Genomic DNA, 18,924 nt, shown 5'->3' with positions numbered 1-18,924 from the left:
CCTGATTTGTTCCATTAATTCCCTGCATGGGGTAAGGGCAGGCAGAAGCCAAGGGCCAGGACCAGCACCCAGCTCTCCTTCGTGGCTGGCAGGGCCACAGGATCAGAAGATGGAAGCCCAAGTGACAGGTGTGATACACCAAGCCACAGTGCTTGCCCCCATGACATCATTGAAATACTCAGAATACCATGCTGTTGCATTGATATCTATAAAATTTAACAACTTAAGAATCAGGGCCCAGCGCAGTGGCCTACTGGCTAAAGTCCTCACCTTGAATGCACCGGGATCCCATATGGGCACCGGTTCTAATCCAGGCAGCTCCACTTACCATCCAGCTCCCTGCCTGTGGCCTGGGAAAGCAGTCGAGGACGGCCCAAAGCCTTGGAACCCTGCAGCCATGTGGGAGACTCAGAAGAAGCTTCTGGCTCCTGGCTTCAGATTAGTTCAGCTCTGGCCATTATAGCCACTTGGGGAGTGAATAAGTGGATGGAAGATCTCTCTGTCTCTCCTTCTCTCTGTAAACCTGCCTTTCCAATCAAAATAAAATCTTTTTTTTTTTTAAGATTTTTTTTTTTTTTTTTGGAAAGTCAGATATACAGAGAGAGACAGAGGAAGATCTTCTGTCCGATGATTCACTCCTCAAGTGAGCGCAACAGAGCCAGGAGCCTCTTCCGGGTCTCCCATGTGGGTGCAGGGTCCCAAAGCTTTGGGCCGTCCTCAACTGCTTTCCCGGGCCACAGGCAGGGAGCTGGATGGGAAGCAGGGCTGCCGGGACTAGAACCGGCGCCATATGGGATCCCGGGCGTGCAAGGAGAGGACCTTAACCACTGCGCCACCGCGCCAGGCCCCAAAATAAAATCTTAAAAATCACTGCACACAATGTTTTCAGGAAAAAAATGCAGGTCATGCCAGCACGGCCTTCTACTTGCTGGCATTGAGCCCCAGCGCCCCAGGCTTGCCAACACTGAAGAAGTGCATGTCTGGGCACTTCGGGGCTGGTGGGTTTGGTGCATTCACTGCCCTGAGCAGAGCAGGGCAGCCACTGCATGAGAGCCACACTCAAGGCCGTGCCACCCTACCATGCCCTCCCTCACCACTGTGCCAGAGGAACCCGCTCACTGGCCTTGGGGTGCAAAGGTCAGGACCCTAACCAAGGGGATGCCTCCACAGCAGCATGGTCTCCTCTCAGGTGGAGCCCTCCAGTTCCCGCGGCTGAACGGGGAGGTGCCCAGCGCAGGGTGCAGGGGCCGGCCCTGCCCGCCCTTGCCACTCATTTGGCTGCAAGTGTTCCTGGGATTGCCAGATTGGACGGTAGCCGGCTTGGAACATAAGGTTGGGGTTCCCCAAGGAGCGCCACGTGTCCAATATGACCCGATCCCCAGCCACCTTCCACCCGGGAGCCAGTGGCCAGTGCTGGGGGCAGGTGAGCCGGCCACTCGCTGGTGCCGCACTCCCCACGCCACGACCTGCGTCAGGTACCAAGACGATAGCTTAACAAAGTACAACTTTACTGTGTCTCAACATTTCTGCAGGCCACAGAGACCCAGTCATACAAACGGGGAAGTCTTTGCGGGAAATATAAATTACAAGGACACAAGACAACAACACAAATCAGCCGACTGCAGGAGCTACTGCGCCAGGCTGTGAGTGCTGAGGAGGAAGTGCAGTGCGCAGGCCAGGCAGCCCCCATCCCTGCCCCCGCGGGGCCAACTGCAGGGGTGCCTACCTGGCCAGGGCCACCTGTCTCTTGGCTGGGCCTGGTGCAGCTGAGTCTGGAGGCCCAGGTCAGCTGCGCGCCTCGGCGGTGGCCGTGGGGCTGCGCACCGTGGACATGAGATGCGACTTGTAGGTCTTGCTCAGGCCCGTCATCCAGAACTTGAGCAGCTTTACGTTGTCTTCCTCGGCCGCGCCCAGCACACTCAGCAGCCGCTGTGTGTCCTCCTTGGGCCGGCTGTCCACCTTGGTGAACTTGAACAGGACCTTCACTTTGCTGCGGGAAGCAAGCATGGGACAGCTCTGAGTCCACGGCCCCTGCAGCGCAGCAGGGGTGCTGTGCAGGGTGCCCCCCGCTCAGGGCGCAGCGCCCGGCTCTGGCGACAGTTCCTGGCCTGACACTGCAGTGGCACAGCCAGGTCTACTGCAGGTGCGAGGCAGAGTCAATCAGACATGGAAATCCGTCCCCTTTTTTTTTTGAGAGGGAGAGAGACAGAGATCTTCCATCTGTTGGTTCAGTTCCCAAATGGTCACAACAGCCAGGGCTGAGCCAGTCAAAAGCCAGGGACCAGAAGCTTCTTCCTGGTCTCCCTCGTGGCTACAGGAGGCCCAAGGACCTGGGCCATCTTCAACTGCTTTCCGAGGTGCATTAGCAGGGGGCTGGATGGGAAATGGAGCAGCTAGGATTTGAACTGGCATATGGGATGCAAGCGCCACAGGTGGAAGCTTAATATACAGCGCCACAGCACCAGTCTCTCCCTCAATTAAAAAAAGAAACAGGAGAGGGCCCGGCATAGTAGCCTAGGAGCTAAAGTCCTCGCCTTGCACTCTCTGGGATCCCATGTGGGCGCTGGTTCCAATCCTGATGGCCCTACTTCTCATCCAGCTCCCTGCTTGTGGTCTGGGGAAGAATTCAGACGGCCCAGAGCCATCAGCAGATGGAGGATCTTCCTCTTTCTCTCTCTCTCTCTGTATATCTGACTTTCCAATAAAAAAAAAATAATAATAATAAACATTTTAAAAATAAGTAAAACTTAAAAAAAAATACCAGGAACACTGGCTTTCTGATCTTGACACTTGGAAACTAACTACAGGGCCCACCTCGGCTAAGTGGGGGGCAGCAGTAAGGGGCACTGCTGGCTGCTGTGTCCCTCACAGGCAAGCATTCCCGGCCGCCCTCTGGGAGCTTACTTCATCCACTCCTCCTTGAGGCACACGAGGCACTGGTCCACCACGTCCACAGACAGGTTCTGGTTGGTCAGGGCCGCTTCAATCTTGTTCAGGATGGTGGGGCCCACTGGGGACAGGGCAGGAGGGGGCATGTGAGAGGGGCCGAGGGGGGCTGGGCTGTGCCCCCGGCATCGCCAGTCACACTCACCTCGGTCTGCGGCCACTGGGCTCCCGCTGGTCACCACGAACTCGTACTTGCTCAGCGGTTGCTCTTCCTCACGCCCGGCAGGCAGCAGGGGCGAGCGCGACGCCGTGTGCACCTCCACCACCACAGCGAACTCTGTGAGACATGGCACCACCCTCGCAAGCCCGCCTACCGCCGCCCAGCCCCGCTCCCGAGGCTGGCGGTGTGCTGGAGGGACGGGGCTCACACACCAGAGGCCAGGGCCTTGTCGTGGGACAGTGCTGGGCACAGTGGGTTAACCTGCAGCTTGCAATGCCTAAAGCCCAGATCAGAGGCCTGATCTCGGTCCTGGCCACTCCACTCCTAATCGGACAGTTCCCTGCTCACAGGAAAGGACGGCCCAGGTGCTCAGTTCCCTGCCGCCCACGTGGGAGACCCAGATGGAGCTCCTGGCACCTGCCTCCCACCTGGGCCCACCCTGCCCACTGCTTTATTTGGAGTGAAGCACCAGATGGAAAATTAAACTCTTTCCTTCTTGTGTCCCCTGCTCTGACACTCTCCCAGATCAATAAATCAACCTTAAAACAAAAAAGCCAGAAAGCAACAGAACCCCACAGCGCCCAGCGGGCAGAAGGATGGGCCCCAGCCTGCTGAGCCCCACCCCCCAAGCGGGGCACGCACCGGAGGCCAGCACGTGGGCGGGCACCTGCACTTGCGGGCTGAGCCCCAGGAAGTTGCAGCGGTAGGCCTCCTCGTACTGGCTGCTGTAGGGGATGATGCGCACACAGCCCACGGGCAGCATGGTCTGCAGGGGACACAGCGCTCAGGACGGCCCGGCCCCCACGGGGCACCCCCCAAGGCGGCCCCTACTCCCACCCGGCACCCTGGAGGGGACACTTCCTGGGACCCTGCACATCAAGGACAAAGAGGCTGTGAGGAAGGCTGCCCCAACCAGCCCTTGACCCCTTGTGGCACGTGGTGCTGCCCCGCACGCGTGCGTGTGTAACGTGTACACGCCCCTGCTTACCCGGAGGACCTCGAAGGCCGAGTGGACGAGGTCCACATCCTTGCTCTTCCAGATCACCTGGTTGCCCATGAGAACATGCCAGGCCAGCATGCGGAAAGACGGCGCGCCCAGCACCTGCACCACAGAAGGCAGCGCTGGCTCTCCAGGTGACCGGGGCCGAGGTGCCAGCTCAGGCACATGCTAAATTCGGGGAGCCCGGGGTACCTGCCTGGGGTCAGCAGGGCCCAGATGGCACCCCCAGCCTTGCACAGCGAAGCTGAGGCTGAGGCGCCCAGATGCGTCAGCTTTCAACACATGGAGGCCTAAATGCGGCTCACTTGAGCGCCATCTACCTGCACTTGGGCGCCAGACACCTTCTCTTTCTGAGCCAGCAGAAGGGACAAGACGGGGTGAGTGTGACCCAGCCTTCTCGCCTGAGCCCCTGACCGTGTCCTTCACAGCTGTGACCCTTCTGAGCCAGGGACCCGACCCAGTCACTTTGACCATCCTGGCATCTCAGCAAGGGCCCTGCAGGAGGGCAGCGGGGCACTGTGGCCCAGCACCATGAGCTGTCCCCTGGGACACCTGCAGCCCCTCCCACAGAACCTGGGTTGGATTCTAATCCAGCCACCCACGGGGGGGGGGGGACCCGGATGGAGCTCGGGGCTTCCGGCTTTAGCCTGGGCCAGCTGCAGGCACCTTGGGAGTGAACCAGGGGACAGAAAATCTCGCCCCTTGACTCTACCTCTCTGTCACACCTTCAAATAAGTAAACGAATCAATAAAAACTGAGAGAAAGACAAAATAAATAAAACAGGTTTCCTGGCTATGACTTTGGTTTTCCTGGCTATGAAACCAAACACAGCCTTGAATAAAAATACAGAGCTGGGCGCAGGACCATGGCCCTGTTGTCTCGGTGTGCGTCACTCACAACCCCACACCCACAACCCGCTTCCCGTTGTGGCTGTGGCACCGTCCAACTGTCCCCACCCACGGCTGTGCGCAAGCTGGTAACGGTGCCCACGTACCAAAGGCCCCTTTGGAGGACCCCGGAATTGACAAGGCCTAGAGCACTGGACGGACGCCACCCACGCAGGACACCTGCTCCCGCAGCTCATCCCCGCAGTGCGCTGGGTTGGGCCGCCTACCTGCCTCATGTGCCGCAGGGACTTGAAGACAGACAGCTTGCGGGGCTGCCAGGCGGCACAGCCTGGGAGCAGGGAGGCATCCGGTGGGCACTTGGTCAGCTCCCGCCTCCCGGCGTCCCCTGGCTGCGCAGGGCCTTTCTCCTCCTCGGCCTCAGAATTGTCCCAGCTCTCAGCCTCCTCTTCCAGGTCTAGGACAGCAACAGGGGCCCCATCAGGGAAGCCGCTGCCTCCCACTGCCCGACCAACTGGTGGATCCCTGACCCGTGCCCAGGGGCCACCCTGGGAGCTCTGAGGGGGCACAGAGAGGGCTCTGCCACTCCTGACTTATCCCAGTCCCGCTCCCCACTCCCGTACAGGAGTGACTGGCTCTAGTCCTGGCTGCTCCATCTCCGATCCAGCTGCCGGCTAGTGTGTCTGGACACAGCGGAGGCCAGCCCAGCTTCGTGAGTCCCTGCAGCCCACATGGGAAACTGCTCCCCACCCCAGGCCGGGGGTTCCCGCTGACAGGCCCAGGAGGCCATGAACGGTCCTGCCTAACCCCAGCCAGTTCTCTTTGGTCTATACTCCCCACTGGACAGCACGCGGTTCACAGCCCGGCTGGGAAGAAGCTACACAAAGGCACTCCGCCGCCCGCCAGGCAGCCACCATGCAGACAGCCCTGAGGGGAACATCCCCCGGGACCCACAGGGCCCCTGCTGCATCAGCGCTGGAGTGCAATGGGCCAAGACACGGCCCGTGACACCAACAGGTTTGAGACAGGGCTGCTCCCCGGGAAGGCAGTGGAGGATGGTCTGACACTTGTTCCCCAGCACCCACACGGGAAGCCCAGAGGGAGTGGAGACCCCTTGCTTCATCCTGGCCCGAACCCAGCCACTGCGGTCATTTTGCAGAGTGAAGCAGTGGATGGCACAGCCGTCTCTAGCCCCTCTCCCCTGCACGGTGCGGCCTTTCTGGTCACGATGCTCACATCACGGACCCCGGTTGCCGGGAGCCCCGTGGCCGCCCCCAGCCTCACCAGCCAGCTTCTCCATCTGCACCAGGGTGTCCTCGGTTGGGGCACCCTCCAGGAGCTTCTCGGTCAGCCGGCTGCCGCACGCCTTCAGGAGCCTGGGGGATACAGTGGCAGCCATGAGGCTTGGGCTCGCCGCAGGATGCCCTGGGCCTCATGCTCTCCGAGCCTCTGCAGGAACCAGCTGAGTGGCCCACAGGGTCCCTGTCAGCTGGCCCCCAACACTGGCAGCCCCATGTGACTGCAACCCAAGGCTGGTCTTAAACCAGGGCAGGAGAAGCTCTTACATGCAGAATTTAAAACACAGGGAGGGGGTAGGGTGGGGGCCAGCATGGTAGCCTAGCGGCTAAAGTCCTCGCTTCCATGCCCAGGATCCCATATGAGTACCAGTTCTAATCCCGGCAGCTCCACTTTCCATCCAGCTCCCTGCCTGTGGCCTGGGAAAGCAGTCAAGGACGGCTCAATGCTTTGGGACCCTGCACCTGAGTGGGAGATCCGGAAGAAGTTCCTGGCTCCTGGCTTCAGATCGGCACAGCACTGGCCATTGTGGTCAGTTGGGGAGTGAATCATCGGACGGAAGATCTTCCTCTCTGTCTCTCCTCCTATCTGTATATCTGACTTTCCAATAAAAATTAAAAAAACAAAAAATAAAAATAAATCTTAAAAATAAAATTACTAAAAAAAAAAAAAAAATAGACTGATCCAGAATCGAGGACCTGTTGTTACCCCAGCTTCCTCTGTGGCTCAGGGCACAAGTCATAAAGTTATTCCTCTAAACACATCTCAACTCCACCCACTCACTAACACCTCCACTTGGCAGGGGGCTGGGACTGCCGGTGCCCGTCTCCAGGTACCATTGTAGGGATCACCGGCCATGCCGGCCACACTAAGAGCTTCCTTAGGAACTCTCAGAACCAGGCTGGTTCTTTGAGAATACAAGCCTGGGCTGGGTGCTGTAGCACAGTGCGCTCACCCACTGCCAGGAACGCTGGCATCGCACGTGGGTGCAGGTTCCAGTCCCGGCTGCTCCACTTCCAATCCAGCTGCCTGCTCACGTGCCTGGGAAAGCAGCAGCAGCAGCCGATCCAACCCTTGCATGGAATTCCAGGCTCCTGGCTTCAACCCAGCCCAGCCCTGGTCACTTTGGTCATTTGGTAAGTGGAGCAGTGGAGGCAAGCTCTCTGTGCCCTTGTGAATTATACATACACACACATTTTATTTATTTATTTATTTTTAAGAAGAGCAAAGCCAATCATGACACCTGTTTGCATAAAGCTCTCCTCTGTCTCCTGAAGAAACAGGGCCCTCTCAGTTCCAGCCCCTGCCTCTCAGGACTTCAGCTGCTAGGCTATTGAGCTGTACCCCAAAATAAATTAATTTAAAAAAAAAAAAGCCCCCATGATTGCAGTGCCAATTGAAGATGGCAGAGGCGTGGACTGTGCCCTGGATGGTACCCAATGTAGTCCACCTTCTCGGCTCTGACTCACATGGCACAAACATGTTGCATTCTACAGAAATGCTCCAAGGAAGAGTAGGGAGGAAAATGCTGATGGCTGGAGGGTGCTGCGTGACCCTCAGAGGTCCGCTGTCCGGCTCTTGGCACCCACACAGGATGCCCGCCTCAGGGCTTCCCACAAACCAGGACCAGCCACTGCAAGCTTCAGGATGCAAACTCTGCCTCTGGGTCTCTCTGCCTCTCAAGTTAACCAATTCAAACAAATAAACAAAAAACAGGGCAGGTGCTCAGCCAGGTGATTAAGTTGCTTCTCAAACAACTGGGTTTGAGCTCCGGCTAGGGACCAGCATCGTGCAGCAAATTAAGTCACTATTTGCAACCCAGCATCCCATTTGGACACTGGTACAAGTCCCGGCCTCTGCCATGGCACCTGCAGAGGATGGCCCAGGTCCTTGGGCCCCTACACCCCTGTGGGAGACCCCGGGGTGCTCCTCGTCTCAGATGAGCCCAGCTCTGGCTGGGTCAGCGGATGGAAGACCTCTCCCCCTCTCTCTGTCTCCTTCTTGCTATAAATTTATTTCACATTAAAAAAAAAAATCTTTCAAAGATAATAAGTGTTTGAAAAACTCAACTTCTTTTCTGTGCTGCTAACATAGGGCCACAGGCTGTAGGCTCACTGCGCCATTTCCTTTGGGGATGTTTGAAAAATCCCACAGTGGAGGGAGAGGAGGTTAACGAGCGGGGATATCAGGTGCTCGACATGCCAGACCCAGCCATCTGTGAGGGCTGGCACGTGCCGGGGGGCTTCACCCCGCCACCCCCAAGAACCACGGTGATCACAGCAGGCCACCACGCCCCACAGCTGCAACTCTCTCTTACATAAATTAAGAAAAAAAAAAAAAAAGAAGACCCCCCAAAGCAGCAGCCCACAGTGCCGGGGTCTCCAGGTGCCGCTCACCAGGCGAAGGAGGTGTGCAGACAGGCCCAGAGGGTGTCGTCGCTGGTCAGGGAGGTGAGCGAGCGTGCCGCATTGCCGTTCCTCTGGTGCAGGAAGGGCGTGAAGGCGGTGTTCATCCTCTGCGCGCGCTGCGGACAGCCGAACTGCTCGGCCTCGAACACCTGCCCACAGAGTCCCCAGCGCCCTCCTCAGCACGGCTGCGGCCGCCCGTGCCCTCCTCAAGGCAGCACCCCCCGCCCGGGGCGTCACCTTGAGGGCCTTGCCCTGCAGCTCGTCGATGATGGCGCGCACGCGGCCGAGCAGGAAGGGCCAGGAGCTGATGAGGTAGATGCGGTCCATCATGATGGCGATGATGCTGTACCAGCGCTGGAAGCCGCGCGCCAGGCTGTCCTTGATGAAGAACGTGTGGCTGAACACGAAGCCGTGCTGCTCATCCCCGAAGAAGATGGGGCCCTCCCGGCCGGGGCACACCTGGGGTGGCAGGGCGAGCCATGCTGACGCCAGGGGGGCACTCACGGCCTCCCCAGGATGGCAACGTGGCTGCGGGATGCCCGTGGGACACCTGAGCCAGCTCACCGGGCACCTGGCCTTTCTGCCCGAGCCAGTACTCCCACATGAGCTCTACCAGCCGTGCCATGCGGCCTGCACACCCATCTGTCAGGAGAGGAGGGAACTGGCAACCTCTTGGCACAGCTACTCCGAGGCACCCCTGAAGCAGACATGCCACCTGCCTGCCCAGGGAGAAGCAGATTAAGAGGACAGATGCCCCTTGGCCAGGAGCATCAGCAGGGGAGGGGTCCCATGTGGGAGAGCTGGGTGGGGTGCCCTGCTCCAAGCTCTGGCCTGGCCCAGCTTGGGCTGCAATGGGCATCAGAGAGCGAAATAACGGACAGGAGCTATCCCAATCTCTCCCTCTGCCTGACTCTCAAATTAAGACTTAGATACTTTTCATAGTGACATTTGATACCATAATTGACATGCCCTTAGATATTAGTCACATCAAGGCCCGGCGGCGTGGCCTAGCAGCTAAAGTCCTCGCCTTGAACACGCCAGGATCCCATATGGGCGCCGGTTCTAATCCCGGCAGCCCCACTTCCCATCCAGCTCCCTGCTTGTGGCCTGGGAAAGCAGTCAAGGACGGCTCAATGCTTTGGGACCCTGCACCCATGTGGGAGACCTGGAAGAAGTTCCTGGCTCCTGGCTCCGGATTGGCATAGCATCGGCCGTTGCGCTCACTTGGGGAGTGAATCATCGGATGGAGGATCTTCCTCTCTGTCTCTCCTCTCTGTATATCTGACTTTCCAATAAATAATAAATAAATCTTAAAAAAAAAAAAAAGAAATTAGTCACATCTTCGTAATATGCGCATCAAGAGCAGACAAGTTCTCCCACCCCCCACTGTAGGTGAATGTTACACTCCTGGGAGAAAAGCAGCTGGCTGCCAGTGGGCACTGTGGCTGCTTAATGCCAAAGCTGTTAGCCATCCCAGCGCCAGGCACGCAGCATGCTGCTAGGGGATGCATGGGCTCAAGGGCTGCTGAAGGCATGTTAGACAGTGGAGAAATGGCTTCCAGGGCTTCCACAGACCAGGCCTGAGGTAACTGAGGCAGGTGGTTTGAAGGGGGAGCAGGGAACAACCAGGGGGCATGTCTGGGTCAGGCCAAGGCACCTGCCCACATGGCAGACCTGAACTGGGCTAAGCAGCATCATCCACCACCTCTGGCACATGTGAAAGCTGGGGTTGGGGGACTTGCCTGGGCCAACCAAGCCACAGTACCCTCCCACAAGTGCCAGGACAGGGGATGGCAGGATGAACCACAGCACCCACTGGATCATGAGATCCAAGACTGGCAGTCAGCCTGGTAGAGGGACTTGGGAAACCCCCCTACTAGGCTGTATCTCCCATGGGGAGCATGACAGCTGTGGCAGGAGGTGGGCCAGGCCAGGTAAGGCATAGCACTCATTAGCAGCTCTGCAGGCCGGGTCTGGGTGAAGGCTGGGCCCAGCTGTAGAACCTGCTGAAATACATGAGGACCAGGACACGGTGTTGGTTACATCAGGTTGGGCTGAGTGAGGCTGCCACACCCACCAATGAGAGCTGAGACTGGGGCAGAACATGCCAGGCTGGGCTGAAGTACCCACCAGCACACTCAAGGTAGGAGACAGGGGAACTTTGGGGATTCCTAAGCTAGGCTATAGCTCCCTGCTGATTGCAAGAGCCAAGGCTGGGGGTAGACTGGGCTGGGCAAGGCTGCAACACCCAGTCGTTTATATGTGGGCTGGGTCTGCAGGTAGGACAGACTGGGCTAGGCCCCAGCACCTGCCAGTGCTTGTGAGAGAATGGGTACAGCCCAGTCACACAAGGCCACGGGATCCACCAGTGTCAGGACTGGGGGTGAGCCATGTCAGGATGGGATGCAGCACAGTGGAAATTCAAGGCTGGAAGCAGGCCTAAGAGGGCAACTCCCCTGTTAGGCTGCAGCTTCCACTGGTGAAGACCAGAGGCGGGCTAGGGGCTGCAACACCCATGGGCCGGGCCTGGGGGTGAGCTGGGCTGGGTCAGTCCACAGTACCCACTGACTGGCATAAGCGAAAGCCAGGATGGTGTATAGGCCAGACTAGGTTGAACTGCAACACCCGCATGTGGGCTGGGTCTGGGCCTACCACAGCACATGCCAACATGTGGAAAAAACTGGGGTTTATTGAGGGTCAGCTCAACTAAGTGACAGCACCTCTTGGTCTGGGTTAGACCCTGGCACCTGTCAGTTCATGTGGGAGACAGGGCTAAGGTAGAAATGGCCAGGTAGCTGTATCCATCGGTATGTGCTGGCTGGAAACAGACCAACCTTGAGCCTGCATTAGCTAGCACAGACGAGTCAAGGCAAAGTTTTTTAGGGCACTCCTTAGCCAGACTGTTGGGCTCAGACCCTGGCAGTACATGTGTCAGGACTGGCCCTCCTCGGTGGCCGGTGCCTGTGCAGTGGACAGCATGCCATGGGAAACATGCCAGCCAGTTCATCCTGGCCAGGAGAGGATGCCAACTGCCTCGTCAGAGGATGGAGAGCAGAACAGGTTGGACCCCTCTCCTGGCCAAGCTGTGCAGCACAGCACGTTCCTGGGTCTGTCGATGCACTCAGGTGGACTTTCTCCAAACCAGGACTCTGGAAAGATTTTCTCAACCCTGAAGCAATGAAGCCAACAAGGTCTCAGAACTACCAAAACCACCCTTGGAACACTCTTGCCCACATGGGGGGGTCTCTAAGGCATCATCAAACGGCTGTCCTCCATCCCCAGGGGTTGATGTAGTTTGACAATAAGTAATGGCCCCCGATCCTTAACCCCCACCCCCAGTGGATTCAGGAGAACAAAACAGAACTGAAACATTTATCTCATCCACTTTCCTCCGCACCTCAGCCCTTCCCACCCTAATCAGAGGCCCACATGGGCATGCATCCCCCTCAACTATACAAACAATATTAAAAACAAAATTAAAAAATAGATATATATTTTTAAAAAAAACAGACAATTACAGGTGGGTGCTGTGGTACAGCAGGTTAAGCTCCTGCTTTGAATTGCCATCCCACACACAGTGCCAGCTTCAGATCCTGGCTCAGCCGCGCTTCCTGTTAACGTGCACTTACATGGGAGACCCAGCTGGACACCAGAACATTGGTGGGAATTCCCAGAAACTTCAGCCAGCCAGGTGTTGGGAATGCTTGGAATGCTGGCATCCTATGTCGGAATGCTCCAACTGCGATCCGACTCTGTGTTAACGTACCAAGGAAAGCAGCGGAGGACGGCCAAGTGCTGGGGCTCCTGCACCCACATGGAATGAACAGGACGGAGCTACCGGCGACTGCTTTTAGTCCATCCTAGTCCTGGCTGTTGTGGACATCGGGGCAAAGCAGCAGATAAAAGATTTCTGTCATTCCGCCTTTCCAATAAAATAAATCTGGAGCCAGCATGGTGGCATAGCAAGCTAATCCTCAACCTGCAGCGCCAGCATCCCATATGGGTGCCGGTTCGTGTCCGAGCTGCTCCACTTTCCATTCAGCTCCTCGATGATGTGTCTGGGAAAGCAGCAGAGGACGGCCTGAGGCCTTGCGCCCCTGCACCCATGGGGAAGATCTGGAAGAGGCTCCCGGCTTCGAGCTGGCTTCGAGCTGGCTCCGTTCCGGCCACTGCAGCCATTTGGGGAGTCAACCGTGGATGGAGATCGCTCTCCCTATGTCTTTGTTTCTCTCTCCCTAACTCCATCACTCACATAAAAAAAAACTATAAGATTTATTTATTTTTGTTTGAAAGGCAAGTTAACAGAAAGAAGGAAAGATCCTCCATCCATCCACTGGTTCACTACCCAAATGGTCATAATGGCTGGGGCTGAGCTAATCCAAAGCCCAAGCCAGGAGCCTCCTCAGGGTCTCCCACACAAGGACAGGGTCCCAGGCCACAGGCAGGGAGCTGGATGGGAAGTGGAGCAGCCAGGACAAGAAATGGGATGCTCAAATGGGATGGCTGCACTACAAGGCAGAGGAGTAACCAGTTGAGCTACTGCACTGCCACCTCCCCACCAAAAAAAAATATATATCTTAAAAAAAGATAACTACAACCAAAAAAATAACAAAAATAAAACTGTTTAATAAAAAAACGGCAAGTTATAGAAGTTTGGCAAACCCAGCAAGTCCCACGTGACTCAGTGAGTGCTGGACAAGGGCCGTGTCCTGCAGCCCACGCCCTCCGGGCCCCAGGCAGCCCTGAACCGATGGCGTGTGCGTCCCTGAGCCAGGACCCCTCCCCAGGGCTCACCTCGCAGCTGAGGCTCCGGACGCAGGCCTGGCGGACGATGCTGAAGAGCTGGGGGTGGTTGGGGTGCTGGTGACTGACATATTTAATCGAGGTCTCCTTATCGTGGCTGATGTACCCCGGGTGGCCTGCGGCGAGCGAGCGGCAGCCCTGTCCGAGGCGAGAGAGAAAAGCGCGTGAACTGTCACGCAGGCCACGAGGTGCCATGCTGGACTCAGCTAACTCCTGTTTGGTGCACAGGAATCACTGAGTCAGGTGTCTCACTCCAGCCACGCTCTAACCCTGCAAGCACCCGCTCCAGAGGCGGGGGAGCCATGGCTGGCTGGGCAGAGCTGTACCTGCAGCCCAGCCAGGCCTCCACACCCACCAAACTGGGCCCTGAGCGGGGAGGGGGGACAGGAGGTCAGAGTGCCTGAATGGAAGGTGGTGAGTCACATGCCGGGCTGCCTGGGACACCCCAGGGCCACGCCAAGCCCCTGCCCAAACAAGGCAAGCCCAGCTTCCCTCTGGACCCCCCTCCCGGGCCCTAGCAGTGATGTGCCCGCTTCCCAGGAAAACTAACAGGGCTGGTCCAATATGCCCTGTGGATCCCAGGGCCCCACTGGGGGTCTCCCCGCCAGGCAGATATGCCCTGGGGCCACCAAGCTCCATGCCCAGTGGGCACCAACACCCAGAATGGAAGCGAACTGGATGGGGGGGGACACAGATCGCACACATCTGCCAGGGCAGCTGAGACGGGCTCAGCCGTGGTGCCCAGGGCTCCCAGGGCTTGCCTTCCACCCCGCCCGGGCATACTTGCCTCGCACATGTCCGACTTCGTGGGCCCTGCACTGCCCGGCTCGGCGGGGCTGTGGGCGCGGAGGCGGCCGCTCATCTGGATACCGCCCTCCTCCTCCTCGGCCTGCTCGCCCTGGCCCGGGCTGTCCCCGCTGCCTGCCCCCTGCGGCAGTGGCGCATGCAGGACTTCGGTGCAGAAGAGCGTGCGGGGGCCATGCAGCTCACAGAAGTGACAAAGGGCAACGATGGCATTCATGGTGCCCTGAAGACCTGCGGGACGAGGTGGCCATGAGCAGGCAGCAAGCCCCACCCGGGGGGGGGGGGCCTCCCAGGAGCCTCTGGGACCATGGTCACAGCTGTGCACCAGTGCCACCTGCGGGTCACCGGGCCAGGAACAGCCACAAGAGAGAAGGACCCCAGGGGTGAGTGGCCACACGGAAGATGCCCCAGGCAGAAATGGCTGCTACAGGCTGGGGCAGAGGACAGCGCTGCGAGAACAGACGAACTCTGCAGGGAGGCAGAGATATCCCGGGACAGGAGGGGTGCTGCACACAGGCAGCAGACTGAGGGGTGCCAGGGCAGGAGGGGTGCGGGGATCGGGTAAGGGTCACACCCCAGGGGCCTAGAAGAGGCTCCCACACTGACATGGCAGACCTGGGTGTCAGCAGACCAGGCCAGCCTGCACCAAAGGACAAATGACACGGGAGACTTCAGGGAGTCTGCAGAAATGGAAATGAGGGGGCTGGCAGGGCGCAACAGGCTAATTCACTGTCCACCTGCAAACACCAGCATGTTACATGGGCACTGGTTTGTATCCCAGCTGACCCACACACAGCCACCCACCGGCGGGCACCACCACGCTGCACCCGTGTCCCCGACCCAGCGGGCAAACACGAGATCACCTGCCACTCCTGCTCTATGACGCTGTGACAAGTCCATGTCACCAGCTGCCATTCGCCACCACTGCCCACCGCCGCCCACCTCACGCCTCCGCGCACGCGCCATGCGGGCAGCTAAGCCCTTCTCCCCCGGTTTTCCACCCACCCTTCCCCAGCCCGATGGAGGACAAACCCAGACGCAAGGGGAGGCTGGAGCTCCCCTGCCCAAAAGGGCCAGCACCCCATCTCGGCAGCGGGGGGGATGGGGTGGAGTGGGGTGAGGGGTGGGCGGGGTACCCCCATCACTCTGCCCTGCTGGACAGCTCCAGAGAGGGGGTGACAGCCTGGAAGAGAGGGCCGCATCCCAGAAATGGGATTGTAGCCGCCCCACACAGCCAGCCCTATCCTCATCCAGACCCCATCAGCACTGCCCCACTCCCGCGGGGTCCGCCCACTCCCCGGGGGTCCGCCCACTCCCCCGGGGTCCCCCCACTCCCCGGGGGTCCGCCCACTCCCCCGGGGTCCCCCCACTCCCCGGGGGTCTGCCCACTCCCCGGGGTCCCCCCACTCCCCGGGGGTCCGCCTACTCCCCCAGGGTCCCCTCACGCCCCCGCGTCCCCTCACTTCCCCGGGGTCTCCCCATTCCCCTCACTTCCCCGCGTCCCCTCACGCCCCCAGGATCCCCTCACTCCCTCGGGGTTCCCCCACTCCCCCAGGGTCCCCCCACTCCCCCAGGGTCCCCCCATTCCCCTCACGCACCCGCGGTCCCCTCACTCCCTCACGCACCCGCGTCCCCTCACGCCCCCAGGATCCCCCCACTCCCCCGGGGTCCCCTCACTCCCCCGGGGTCTCCCCACTCCCCCAGGGTTCCCCCACTCCCCTCACTCCCCCGGGGTCTCCCCACTCCCCTCACTCCCCTCACGCACCCGCGGTCCCCTCGGCCAGGGCGCCCAGCCAGAGGCGCGTGACTGGGCCGGGCCGTCCCAGCCGCCCCGGCCGCCGCGGGGGAGCCCCGGGGCCGCCCGAGCGCGCCCTGCACCCCGAGGCCCGCGGAGCCAGGCCCTCGCGTCCGGGAAGCCACCCCGAGCGGCCTTCCCTCCGGGGCCCGGGGCCGAGTGGGGGACCGCGGCCTGCACTCGCCTCCTCCGGCACCGCCACGCCGCCGCATCCCCCCGCCGACAGGCAGGGAATGGTTCATTCCGCAGCCGCCAGGGCTTCTGGGCGAAACCATCTCGAACGCGAGGGGAGGGGACTTAAACATAAACATACGTTGTTGTTGTTGTTTTTACTTCAGAAATTTGACGAGGAAATAGCCGATTCTGCGCACAGAGGACGGAACGATGACGGCAGGAACGTTATAAGAGCGCTGTAATAACCTTTAGTGTCACCGTGGCTTTTTACTAAAACGGCTGATGGAAGGTGCTGCGGGCAGGGCCGAGGGAGGAGGCCTCGAACCCGCGACGTGGGGCAGCACGCCCGGCGGGAGGGCGGCTTCTCAGCGCCGGTGGCAGTGGAGGGTCTCCACTGTCACCCTGCTGAGTGGGGTCACGGCCGAGGTGTGACCTTAACCCACTTTCCGGCTGCTCCTCACCAACTTACGGACCCAAAGGCCAAACAGCTACAAAGGCGAGGACAGACCACCCCAGCCGGAGCCTACTGCTTATGTTGAAGATTTATTTATTCTTATTTGAAAGGTAGATTTACACCGAGAGGAGAGACAAAAAAAAAAAAAAAAAAAAAAAAGATTTTCCGTCCTCTGGTTCACTCCCCAAGTGGCCACAACGGCTGGTGCTGAGCTGATCCAAAGCCAGGAGCCAGGAGCTTCTTCCGGGTCTCCCACGCGGGTGCAGGGTCCCAAGGCTTTGGGCTGTGCTCAACTGCTTTCTCAGATCACCAGCAGGGAGCTGGATGGCAAGCAGAGCAGCCAGGACTCAAGCTGGTTCCCGTATGGGATGCCCTGCATCAGTATTAAGAGCCTATTTTAGGCCCGGTGCAGTGGCTTAGCGGCTAAAGTCCTCGACTTGAATGCACAGGATCCCATATGGGCACTGGTTCTAATCCCGGCAGCCCCACTTCCCATCCAGCTCCCTGCTTGTGGCCTGAGAAAGCAGCTGAGAACAGCCTAAGTCTTAGGACCCTGCACCCGCGTGGGAGACCTGGAAGAAGTTCCTGGCTCCGGGTTCCAGATTGGCACAGCACCGGCCGTTGCAGTCACTTGGGGAGTGAATCATCAGACGGAAGATCTTCCTCTCTGTCTCTCCTCTCTGTAAATCTGACTTTCCAATAAAAACAAATCTTTCAAAAAAATAAAAAGAGCCTATTTCTTTAGCAATCTTCCCTTTCCTGGCCAGCAGTCATGCGGACAGCATTAGAATTATATAGTTTTGGGGCCCAGTGCAATGGCTCAACTGATTAATCTGGAAGGTGGGTAGGACAATTTCTGCTTTTTTTTTTTTTCCCTTTTTCTCCTGTGTCCTCAGGGAAGGATAAGCAGGGGGCACCACTCCTTGCTCCTTCAGCGCCTGGGGATGAGGGACAATCATTTGCTAACACTGGGGAAGAGTGTTTCAAAGGTGTAGTTTGAATGGTTTTAGAAGTTCTAGAAGATGTTGTTTCATTGCTTCAGGGTTGAGAAAATCTTTCTGAAGTCTGTTGTTTGACCAAGTCCACCTGAGTGCATCGACAGCCCCAGGAACGTGCTGTGCTGCACAACTTGGCCAGGAGAGTGGTCCAACCTGTTCTGCTCTCCATCCTCTGGTGAAGTCAGTTGACATCCTCTCCTGGCCTAGAGGAGCCGGCTGCCATGACCCCCATGTGTGTCTGGGCATACAGTCCATTGCACAGGCTCCTGGCTTGGATCGGCTCAGCTCCGACCTCTGTGGCCACTTGGGGAGTGAACTAGTAGATGAAAGATCTTTCTGTTTCTCCATAATTCTGCCTTTCCAGTAAAAGCAAAGAAAAGAATTGTATAGCTTGTTGAGTGCTTTTGTGAGCGCAAGCTGCACTTGCTGAAAATATCACGTATAGTGTTGCTCAGACTGAATGGGAAGGCAAGGGCGTACATGGCTCATTGGTCAGGGCACCGCACTCTGAATGCCACCTTCCTGCTCACGGGCATGCTGGGGAGACAGCAGGAGATGGCTCAAGTGTGCAGGTGCCTGCTGCCCACAGTGGGCAGGGCTATGCCCAGCGGGGGCCTCCGTGCTCCCAGCACAGCCCGTGCTGCACACAGTGGGCAGGGCTATGCCCACCGGGGGCCTCCGTGCTCCCAGCACAGCCCCTGCCACCCACAGTGGGCAGGAGATGGCACAGTGCCTACCACCCACAGTGGGCACGGGCCTCCATGCACCTGACACAACCCCTGCTGCCCACAGTGGGTATGAATGTCCTAGCAGGGGCCTCCATGCTCTCAAGCGTAGCCCCTGCCACCCACAGTGGGTGGAGCTCATGCTGGGCACTGCCCTACCCAGTTGTAACCATTTGTCACAAAGCTTTCTGTTTCTCTGGCCTTGCAAACCGATACATGAAGTTGATAATGCAGTGTGAAGAATTAGGACACCAGCACGACCACGACATGGCCGGTAAAGTGTCTGCCGGTGGTGCTGGCATGCCACCTGGTGGCTGGTCCAAATCCCAGCTGCTCCACTTCCCGTCCAGCTCCCTGCTTATGGCCTGGGAAGGCAGAGGAGGACGACCTGGATATTAAAGCTTCTGCCACTCTCAAGGGAGACCTAAAGGAAGCTGGCTGCTAGCTTTGGCCTGGCCCAGCCCCTGCCATTGTGGCCATTCAGGGCAGAACCAGCAAACGCAAGATCTTTCTGTT

The 18,924-nt window shown here is 58.7% G+C and overlaps 1 protein-coding gene across 2 annotated transcripts; it reads right to left on the bottom strand.

The window, feature by feature from the left end:
• Window positions 1-1,491: 1,491 nt before the first annotated feature.
• Window positions 1,492-16,074, bottom strand: FLCN (folliculin). 2 transcript variants are annotated; one of them, XM_040974540.1, is made up of 12 exons: window positions 16,028-16,074; window positions 14,246-14,493; window positions 13,450-13,596; window positions 8,893-9,114; window positions 8,644-8,804; window positions 6,236-6,327; window positions 5,221-5,408; window positions 4,095-4,208; window positions 3,749-3,872; window positions 3,092-3,223; window positions 2,905-3,010; window positions 1,492-1,990 (listed from the first exon to the last, which is right to left on the bottom strand). In XM_040974540.1, the coding sequence occupies exons 2-12, from the start codon at window positions 14,477-14,479 to the stop codon at window positions 1,786-1,788; spliced, it is 1,725 nt and encodes a 574-aa protein (XP_040830474.1). In that variant the 5' UTR covers window positions 14,480-14,493; window positions 16,028-16,074; the 3' UTR covers window positions 1,492-1,785. The 2 variants fall into 2 exon arrangements, with proteins under 2 accessions (XP_040830474.1, XP_040830475.1); XM_040974541.1 differs by having other exon boundaries at window positions 8,893-9,033.
• Window positions 16,075-18,924: the final 2,850 nt, after the last annotated feature.

This window comes from Ochotona curzoniae, unplaced genomic scaffold (assembly GCF_017591425.1).
Source record: "Ochotona curzoniae isolate NIBS_2020 unplaced genomic scaffold, NIBS_Ocur_1.0 contig_2456, whole genome shotgun sequence".
In the NCBI taxonomy this organism is placed as follows: Eukaryota; Metazoa; Chordata; class Mammalia; order Lagomorpha; family Ochotonidae; genus Ochotona; species Ochotona curzoniae.
The sequence above is the reverse complement of the archived record's forward strand: the minus strand, read 5'-3'. Positions and strand labels throughout refer to the sequence as shown.